At 54.5% G+C, this 10,016-nt stretch overlaps 1 protein-coding gene across 1 annotated transcript; it reads left to right on the forward strand.

Annotated features, from left to right (window-relative positions):
- The first annotated feature begins 436 nt into the window (after nt 1–436).
- On the forward strand, nt 437–7,570 carry GAPDH (glyceraldehyde-3-phosphate dehydrogenase). Its single transcript, XM_055002476.1, has 12 exons — nt 437–496; nt 1,069–1,120; nt 2,829–2,928; nt 3,532–3,638; nt 3,735–3,825; nt 4,481–4,596; nt 4,751–4,832; nt 5,717–5,868; nt 5,968–6,046; nt 6,501–6,584; nt 6,963–7,060; nt 7,277–7,570. Exons 2-12 carry the CDS (start codon nt 1,098–1,100, stop codon nt 7,344–7,346), a joined length of 1,002 nt encoding a protein of 333 aa, XP_054858451.1. The 5' UTR covers nt 437–496; nt 1,069–1,097; the 3' UTR covers nt 7,347–7,570.
- Nucleotides 7,571–10,016: the final 2,446 nt, after the last annotated feature.

Below are 10,016 nucleotides of genomic sequence, written 5' to 3' on the forward strand. Positions count from 1 at the left end.
TCCTGCCGCGGCTTCGCTGCGCGCCTCGTCCCCCGGGGTGGCAGCCGGCGGGCGGGCGGGCCCGGCGAAGGCGCCCTTTCGCCCCCACGGCAGACGGGGAGTCCCGACCTGAACCCCCGGGGAGAGGCGGGACGCCTGGCAGCAAGAGGCCCGGGAGGGCGCAGGGCGCGGCCTCGGCAGCCTGGCCGGGGAGGGGCCCAGCGAGGGCCGGCCCGGCTTCCCGCGCCTGGAGGACTCTCCCCTCCTGGAACAGGGGGCGGCCCCCAACGAGCGACTGCGCCTCGGCCTGCCCGGCCCCAGGGCTGCTTTCGGGGGGGGGGGAGGCGGGCTCGGCGGCCCGGGGGCGGCCCGTCGCCTTTCGCGGGGCTCTGATTCGGCGCCTGTCGGCGGGGCCGGCCGCACGATTAGCATAGGGGGCAGTATAAAGGGCAGGGCGGGCCGCCTGGCGCGCTCACCTCCTCGCTTCACCGCGGAGCTGAGTTAGGCGGAGACCCGGGTGAGTCGCCGGCCCCAGGCGCGGGGCCGGGGCCGCGGGGCGAGGCTGGCCGGCGGCGCCCTTCGGCACAGCTCGGCCCGGGAAGCGGCGGTGGGGCCGCTCGCTTCGAGGGGAGGGTCAGGCCACGAGCCCAGCGCGAAGGGGCGGCCAGTTGCGCCAAGCGCGAAGCCCCGACGGGGAGGGCGAGGGGGCGGCCGGCCCGGGCCGGGCGCGCTACCTCGAGATGCGGCTCGGCGGGACCTGTTGCGTCGGCGGCCGCTTGCCCGGGGGCAGCGCTTCCTCCCGCTTCTGCCGCGGCCATGGGGGGGGGGAGATGCCCGCTTCCCGGAGGCCTGGCGGAGAGGGCGTGGGAGCGGGGCGCGGCCGAGGCGACGGGGTTGCGCTCCGTGGCGACCACTTTCCGCCTCCGCCGAGAGCAGTCGCCGTGTGGCTTTCCAGCGGGCGGCCGCGACTCTCTCCCCGGCGGTGGGCAGTGAGGGCGGGCAGGGGGGCTGGGGCTGGGGGGCTCGGCGGGAGGGGCTTCCCCGCCCTTTGCGGGCGAGCGGCTCACCGCCCCGTCCTTTTCTCCCCAGGAAGGCAGGCCGGCCCTTTTCAAGCCAAGATGGTGAAAATCGGAGTGAACGGGTGAGTCCGGCGGGGCCGACGTGCGGCGCGCCTGGCCGGCCATGGCGGGGGAGGGGGAGGGGAGCGGCCCCGGGGCTGCCCCTCCCCCGCCCGCCCCGGCAACTCGCGGCGAACTTTCTGGCCAAGGGCGGCGGGCGGCGGCAACGGCGAGGGATGGCCGGGGCTGGTGCCCCCCCCCAAGGACGCCTGAAGGTCGCCCCATCGCGGGGCTCCTCGTGGCTCTTGCTGCGAGGGGCCGTCGCGGGGGATGGCATTTCCCCGCTTGGCCGCGCTGAGTCACTCGCAGCAGGAAGCCGCCGGCTGCCCGCGGGGCGCTCCCTTCTGCCGCCTCCTGTGGCTCTTCCCCCCTCGCTGCCGCCCCGGAAGGCCCGAAGCCGCGGGCGGGCGGGCGGGCTTGGAGGAGCCCCCGAGAACGTGCCCTTCTGCGGGCCCTGTAACCGGAGCGCGCGGCCCCTCCTGCCCGGCGCTAAAGTTAGGCCTGACCTTTCCTGCGCGGGGCGGCGCCGCCTGCTCGGGAGGCGACTTGGGAGGCGCCCCCCCCCGCCCGAGGCTTTGCCTGCGACAGGCCTTGGCTCCGGGCTCTCGCGGGGCGGGGCGCGGGGAGGAAAGCTCTGCGCGGGGCCTCGGGGAGCGAGTGCCGCGCGGGGCGGCCCGGAGCAGCGCTGCTTCCTGCGGTCCGAACAACCGTTCAGGGGGCAGAAGCCTTCCGGCCAGCGCAGGTAGCTTCGCAGGCACCTTCAGGCCGAGGACAGACGCTGCCCGGAACGGGACTCCCGCCGCTGCTCCGGGGCTGGTCCGCCGCCCGCTGCCTCGTGCCTGCTGGAGGGACGGAGAGCCGCGGCGAGGAAGCGGCCCCCTTCCGAGCCCGGAGGCCCCCTTTGTCTCCAGCCCGGAGCCACGTGGCCCGCAGGCACCTGCCGGGATCCCTCGGAGCGCAGCTGCGCCTGGGCAGGCCCCGCCCCTCCCCCTGCGCCCTGCTTCCTGCCCCTGTGGATGGAGGCCCCCTCCTGCCCCGCGGGGGGGGCATTCGGAGGGGGGGGCCGGGGCAGGCAGCTCCTGAGACTTCCCGCCGTGTATGTTGACGAAAATCAATGATGAGTGTTTTTTAAACCCTTGTTTAAAACCTAATGGACTAGTTTGGTAAAAGTTAAGAGATGAGTGAAGGTTTGCATTCTTGACACGGACTCACCAGTTGCCAATTACATAGGCAGAGTTAAAGGCTGTTTTTCTACACGAATTACTAGGGGGAAAATACTTTTTTAAAAAATCAATCATTCCTAAAACACAGTGGAGTGTGTGGCGCTATTATGGGCGTCTTGATAGCAGTCTCTGGTTGGTGGCGCAGGCAGCCCTCTTCTGGTTTAGAAAATGCTTTCCTATAAGGAAATTGCCCCGTACCTATCTGGGTGAATGTGCATCTATATCTATCTTCGTTCTGTGACTGTCATAAAATCTGCCTTTTTGGGTCGCTTGCTTCTGTCCAGCCTGGCTTTTGTTCTGCCTAAAGCAGTTTCCGGCTGCCTGCGCATTACCCAGTGAGGGGCCTATTGTGGTTTTTCCCTTCACCCAAGAGCAGGGATATCCTTCCGTGGACGTGATCCTTGTTCAAGAAGATCTTTGTCTGTGGGAGATGTGAGGAATTAAAGAGGAAAGGTTTTCTTGTTTCTCCACCCTGAAGGTGGTGACTGTTCTCATTTCCTGTCTTTAGATTTGGCCGTATTGGCCGTCTGGTTACGAGAGCTGCATTTATCTCTGGAAAAGTTGAGGTTGTGGCGATCAATGACCCCTTCATTGACCTCAACTACATGGTGAGTGGGAGAGGGGGAGGGGGCGGGGGCCCTCCCGCTTGGGCTGCTTCCCCTTCAGATGCTTGAGTGTCCCTGGGAACCTTGCAGGCATTCTTGTATCCCTAAATAATTCCCTCCCACATTCTTGCTACCAGGAAAATGAACTACAAGGTGAAAGCTCTATCTGAGGAAGGGCGGAGGGGGCAGGGAGTTGCCATCAAAGCTCTGGGAAGGCCACTGAATGAAGGCCAGGATTGAGCCGGCAACTTGGGACCAAGCTGGTTCTCTGGTTCCTGCATTCATGAGACTGTCATCCTCGTTAAGCCTCCCGTTTCTTGTTTTGATATGCCAGCTCACATTCCCCTTGGCTGGTAAAATCTCTCGATACCGTTTCAATACATGCACACCCAGGTGAAAATACTTTCTGAACCAGTGGTAGATGGTGGCATCCACAGTTAAGGAAGCACCTGTTTCTCATGGAAGGGGCACCAAGGCGTAGGCAGGATTCCACCCATGTAGTTGTGTTTGAAAAAGGCTTGGCCTGGGGACAGGGGAAGAGAAATGGCTGGATGGGGCGGGGGTGAAGCAGGGAGACAGCTGACCGGAGTGCCTCTCTCAACCCAGGTCTACATGTTCAAGTATGACTCCACTCACGGCCGTTTCCATGGCACTATCAAGGCTGAGAATGGAAAACTTGTGATCAATGGGCATGCCGTCACAATCTTTCAAGAGTAAGCAGTGTCTATCCTCCCATTCTAACTTCTTTGCAGGCTGTAAGAAATGTTTTGATTCTAAACTGCTTTCTGCTCAATTCTTTTTGGCGGCAGGCGTGACCCTGCTAACATCAAATGGGGCGAGGCTGGTGCAGAGTATGTTGTGGAGTCCACCGGAGTTTTCACCACCACAGAGAAGGCCAGTGTAAGTAGCTGGGGACGGAGGGCTCATCCAGCCCATTGCCTGGGACTGAGGGGATGCCCAGATGCACACACGGGCCTAACCTACCTCACAGGGCGGGCTGGGAGGATAAAATAGAGGAGAATCGCATGCACCACTCCGATCCTGTCTTTCTTCAAGGAGCCTAAAAATGTAGATTGATAGAAGAATAAACGAGCTACATGCCAGTCCCTTCTGTTGTTGACCTTTAAGAAGTTATGGGTTGGACATACCAATTTAGTGGGGGTACTGATGCTTGCACGTCTGTGCTATGAACTACTGGTTTGCATATTCTTAGCATGCATCTCTTTTGGGGATGCTCATATAATGGATCAAGAGCCGCTTTTCGTAGCTGTGTGCCACACGGGTGTATTAATACTTAGGGATTAGAACCGTGTGGGCAGGGCCAGTCACTCGGATCCCTTTCTGTTGGATCCCCCTCCCCTGGTGAGCCGAGTCCCCATGCATGTGGGCGATTTAAGCCCCCGAATGACACCCTAGAACAAGCCCCCAGTCAAACGGGCCCACGTGCAACTGCAGGAATGCAAATGGGGTTCTCGTGACGGCTTTCTTCCCTCTCCTTCAGCCAGCCGTGGAGGTATAATGCAGATGTTGTGTGTGCTTTCTCCACCCCTTCCAGGCTCACTTGAAGGGCGGTGCCAAGCGTGTTATCATCTCTGCCCCATCTGCAGATGCTCCCATGTTTGTGATGGGTGTCAATCATGAGAAATATGACAATTCTCTGAAAATTGTCAGGTGAGTGGGGTGGTGGGGGGTGTCAAGGTTGTGGTAACTGGAATCTCAGGCTTCTGCTCTGCCCCACTGGCCTGAGGCCGGAAGTCTCCTGAAAGGGGCGGGAAAGGAAGAGGGAAATGCCCCCTTAATTGGTTTCGGTATAATTCCCTTCTAGCAATGCCTCCTGCACCACCAACTGCTTGGCTCCCTTGGCAAAAGTCATCAACGACAACTATGGCATTGTGGAAGGCCTTATGGTACGTGGGACAGAATGCACATTGTCCACGCTTCTCTTTAGCAGGCTGTGGCTTTTGTAATGAGCTGGATATAAAACGGGTTTTCTCAAGGAAGCAAAAGTCCAGCACCACCTTAAAGACTAAAAGTATTTATTCTAATGAGAGCTTCTGTGAGTCACAGCTCGCTTCCTCAGATATCAGACTGGGAGCTCTACTTGAAAGGAAGATTGGGGGAGGGAGGGAGACAGAATTTGGAATTCCCACCCAGCTTCTCTCAGCCCCTGTTGTGATCTTCCCTTGATACAGAACTCTTGAGTTTGATTTCCTCTACTTGACCACGGAAGTGAGTTTTGGCTCACAGAAGAACATAAAAGTTGTTGATCTTTGAACCCATGAAGCTGCCTTATGCACTGGATCAGACCGTTGGTCCATCATGGTCAACATTATCAATTTGGACTGGCAGCAGCTCCCCAGGGCCTCAGGGTGGGGGTCTTTTACATCACTTCCTGCCTGATTCTTACTGGAAATGCCAGGACTGAACCAGGAACCCTCTGCATGCCAAGAGGGGGCTCTGCCCCTGCGCCATGAGCCCTCCCTGTGGTGGAGGTGGCTGCTGGGATTTTGCTTTATTTTGCTGAAACAGACTGTCATGGCTACCTCTTTATCAAGGAACCTGGGTGGGAATGCTACTTGCCTATGGAACAGGCTCTGGAGAGTGAGATGGTAAAATACCGATTAGAAAGGCAAGTGGCCAAGAGGGTGAAATTCGTGAAGTATTTTCTTGATACATTTGTGTGGTGCCAAGATTAGTTTGGGGGTGGGGGGGAGAGAAGGCTGAGCTTAGGGCGTAGCCAAACCTGTGTGGGCTTGGGTAGAAACGGCCTCTTCTGCTCTTCCTCCTCCAGACCACCGTCCACGCCATCACTGCCACACAGAAGACTGTGGACGGTCCCTCTGGAAAGCTGTGGAGAGACGGCAGGGGGGCATCTCAGAACATCATCCCGGCATCCACAGGTGCAGCTAAGGCCGTGGGCAAGGTGATCCCTGAGCTGAACGGGTAAGTCTCTCCCGTCTCGGCAGAGGGTGCCCGTTGGAAGCCGTGGGTCATAGAAATGGCACGTGCGTTCCTACTGACCTGGCCCTTGCTCATCCACAGGAAACTCACAGGGATGGCTTTCCGTGTTCCAACGCCAAACGTTTCTGTTGTGGACTTAACATGCCGCTTAGCGAAACCAGTGAGTATCCCTTTCGGCCCTGCTGTCTGAAGGGGTTTCTCTTTATTTCTTGTGGCTTTTACTGCTTGAACTTGCCAGGGCAGAGATCTCCGTGCACAGTGGACTGGATGTATGGATACTCCCTACAATGTCTGACAATATTATGTGGTCTATTTCTACATTGGGACAGAGGGCCTTCTGATACCTTTAACAGGGCTGCAGGAATTGTGTGCATTTCTGGGGCAAGCGAACCTTTTCCTTTGAATGTTTTGGCTGCCTGTTTTGGAGAAGGCTTCAGGCCTGGAAGCAGGCTGAGGGGAGGATTCCTTGGCTGGAATGGCGGTGCCTACATAATTCCCCCAAGCCGCTCCTCTAGTCTCCATCTCAGGCATAGCTGTGCTGACCCAGCCGGCTGCTGCTCACAGGGACTGAACTCGGGCCTTGAAACTCTGCATGCTCTTTCCTTTCTACTCAGGCCAAGTATGATGACATCAAGAAGGCTGTTAAGGCAGCATCTGAAGGCCCAATGAAGGGTATTCTGGGATATACTGAGGACCAGGTAAGCAGCAGCCATGGACTTTTTTTTTTAATAGCGGCTGTGCCCGTTTTCTGGGGTGGCTTCACACAAACAACTTCAAATTGCCATATGTCTAAATTGCACAGAGGAAATGCTTGGACCAGGCTCCTCTGCTGAGCAGTGACAGTGCTAAAAAAGAAAAGGTACTTCCAGAGTTCAGTAGTTGCATCAGCATATCGCGGTAGAAGACACAGGAACACGTGGGAGACTCTTGGAACTATAAACATGCTTATGATTACACATTCAGTCCTTGGTTGCAGGGAATTGGTGGGGGGCATAGGTGTTGACAGCTGATACTCCCCCCCCTTTAATTCTTGCAGCCTTGTGCATTTTAAGTAACCCCTCCCCCCCCTTTTAAAGGTGGTCTCCTGTGACTTCAATGGCGATTCCCATTCCTCCATCTTTGATGCTGCTGCTGGCATTGCCCTCAATGATAACTTTGTCAAGCTGGTCTCCTGGTAAGATTTGGCTGGGGGAGGATACACAAAGGGGGTGGTGGGAGACAGGATGGGGAGGTGGTTACGGCTGGGGCCGATCTGTCAGGGAGTAGTGATGGTATCATATTTAAAATCTTTCCTGTTGCCCAAACACTTCAGAATAGAAAGCCTATTCTTATCTAGCCCATTTTGTGCATGCATGCTAATTCCTGGTGGGGTTTTCCCCTCCTTTTCTAGGTATGACAATGAGTACGGATACAGCAACCGTGTGGTCGACTTGGTAGTTCATATGGCATCGAAGGAGTGAAGACAGACCAGCTGCAACCTGCCTGGAGGGGGGGCCGCATCTCCAGAGGCCCCCCTTCGCCATTGCCCCCTGGTACCTTCTTACGACTCAGCTCTATAGCCTAGCCTGCGGTTAGAGGCCTCCTCTGTTCCATCTGCCTCTGAGGAAGTGGAGAGGCTGGACGAAACGTGACTGTTTCCGTAACACCTCCTCCCCTCTCAATAAAGCCATCACTGTCTCAAGAACTTGCTCTTGATTGGTGTGGGAAGGGAGGTTTAGGGGGGAGGGTTGAAAGGGTTTGCTGAAACTGAGTGATTGGTTTGGTAGATCTTTGGGTCAGCTTTAAATAATTTCTGATTGATTAGTGGTGTTTGCTTACTTCATGTGGGTCACAGTAAGAGAGACGATGAAAATAATTAGCTGCTCTCAGTCAAGGGCACTGACTTGCTGGTAGCCTACAGCTCTTACTGCAGTGTGTGCAAGTGAGCAAACTTCCTCAGTTTTCACTTCTACACTTTTAGCAAGGAGGAAGTATAGTTGAATTGTGACTCTCTTTAGGAATGTTGGGTACCAGCATAGCAACTGAGACTGTGTTTCTGCTGAACATACTAGTAAACATTTGCTAGGCACACTATTTGAATTTTGTCAGCAGGCTCTAAATAAATTCAACAACTATATATATTTTTAGGGAGAAAGCTGAATACTTACCCATGCATTGATCTAAATATTACATTACAAGAGGCAATTAAACACCTTGGCATTTAATGTTTCTTCCCTCTTAGCTGAAACTACAAGCAGGTTAGATTTGTCCTGTGGAAGAAGGTAGCCATTAAGATCAAACTCTAGCCAGAAATGTGGAAGTTTTACTGGAAGTAGCTGCTGTGCAAAGTATGGGCTACGTGCCTGCCTGCCTTCTACTGCAAAATGACCTGTAGCTTCCTGATGTCTGTAAATGGAACTGGAGTGGAAGTGGTAAATCATCTTGCCGTTTGAGGGGGAAGACAAGCGAACCATTGAAGACTTCAGACGGGGCTTAGTGCAGAAGAACTTCAGGTTAAGAATGGTGTATCTACCAACTTCCTGGTATTTCAAGAAAGAAGAGCTGCTGTGGGTGGGAGCTCTGTTAGGTTAAATCTATTCCAAATGTGAGAAAGGAGTTGCTACTTTCCCATTTGACTCTAAATTTACTTTTGGACCTGAATCTTGCCCCAGTGAAGAAATTCGTCCGGTGAGACTGAAGTTGCTGGTAGGCTAGGACTTTTTAAAAAAATCACTAAAGCTTAGATGCTATGTAAGATGATATATTATGGAGCTCACTCCATAATACAATGCTGGGACTAAAGCCATTTTAAGGCTGGAAGTTTTCATAGACTAAAGCCCACCTAGTTTTTAACTTGACTCCTGCTGGTTTGTTGGAAGCATACTAGCACCACCAGCCCCCCTGTAACTGGAAAAGGAGGACCCAGTAATGAATGCAGGGCTGCTGGTGGGGCCCACCAACACGCTCTAGGGAGACAGACGGATCCTCCAGATAAAAGGCAACGGGGGAAATTTCAAACATTGATACTTGAAGAAGTGCATGATGAATGCATTTTTTTAAAAAAAATCCCAAAAACCTTACGCTTGGAAGCTTTCTAAAACTCACCCCCCCAAGATAGACTACGTGAAGTTTCAGAGGCAACTTAACAGACTGGGATTCCCATCACACTTTCTAGCCCTTATCTAGGATGCTGATGGAAAAGGAGCAGGGCTCTCTTGCAGTGCGTGTGGGGGAAAGGATTAAATTTTTCCACATTAACCTGGAATAAAAGTACAACTTGGCAAGTGCCGCAAAAAGTAAAGTAGAAAATGTCAATTTATTAGTAATGTTGAGAAAGTTTGTTAGATGAAGGGTATATATAGTAACACCCATTTGAGAAGCCCAACTGAAATCTGATGGGGAGAGCTTTGAATCAGATGCCCAGGGATGTGATGGGGTCCCTCACACATTGGCAATCTTCAATGAGCAACTGGGCAAACGTAACGGATGCTTCAGGCTGTTCCTGCATTTGGCAGGCGGTTGGACTAGATGGCTTGCAAGGTCCCTTCCATGAATCTCAAAAGCTCATATCCTGGAAGTCAGTGCTACTGGACCCAAATCTTGCTCAACTAAAATATGTTGTGAGTCATCTTCAAAAGGTATCCAGCCTCCCTCACTGCCCAGCCTACTCAATCCAAGTAGCCTGCTGTGTTGCAAATCGAAGACTTACAACTGGGACTCCTGCGGAGACAAAACATCAAATGTTCTCAGGAATTATCTTTACTGCAGAGGACATAGATTGGATTTAAAATGGTAAGCTGCTTTAATGCAATGGGGACTCGCACAGCCTTCAAGCAGCGCTGCTACGCTTTAAAGGATTTTTGGCAGCGAGCTACTTGGGAGGCTGAAGCCTGATACTTCCAACATCTAGAGAGCAAAAGGCAGCTGGTGATGGCCCGGAGCATCAAGTAGGATCTTGGAGATGCTAGTCGGACCCCTTACGCTGCCCTTGGGCCAGTCACATACACAGCCCAACCTACCTAATAGGGTTGTTGCAAGGCCAAACATGGGAACAATGTTTTTACACACTGAGCTTCCTGGAAGGAGGCCAGGAACAAATACTCCAGACAGACCAATATTCTGGTCCTAAGACACATGCTACGAAACTTTGA

Source organism: Eublepharis macularius, chromosome 18 (genome assembly GCF_028583425.1).
Source record: "Eublepharis macularius isolate TG4126 chromosome 18, MPM_Emac_v1.0, whole genome shotgun sequence".
NCBI classification, from domain to species: Eukaryota; Metazoa; Chordata; class Lepidosauria; order Squamata; family Eublepharidae; genus Eublepharis; species Eublepharis macularius.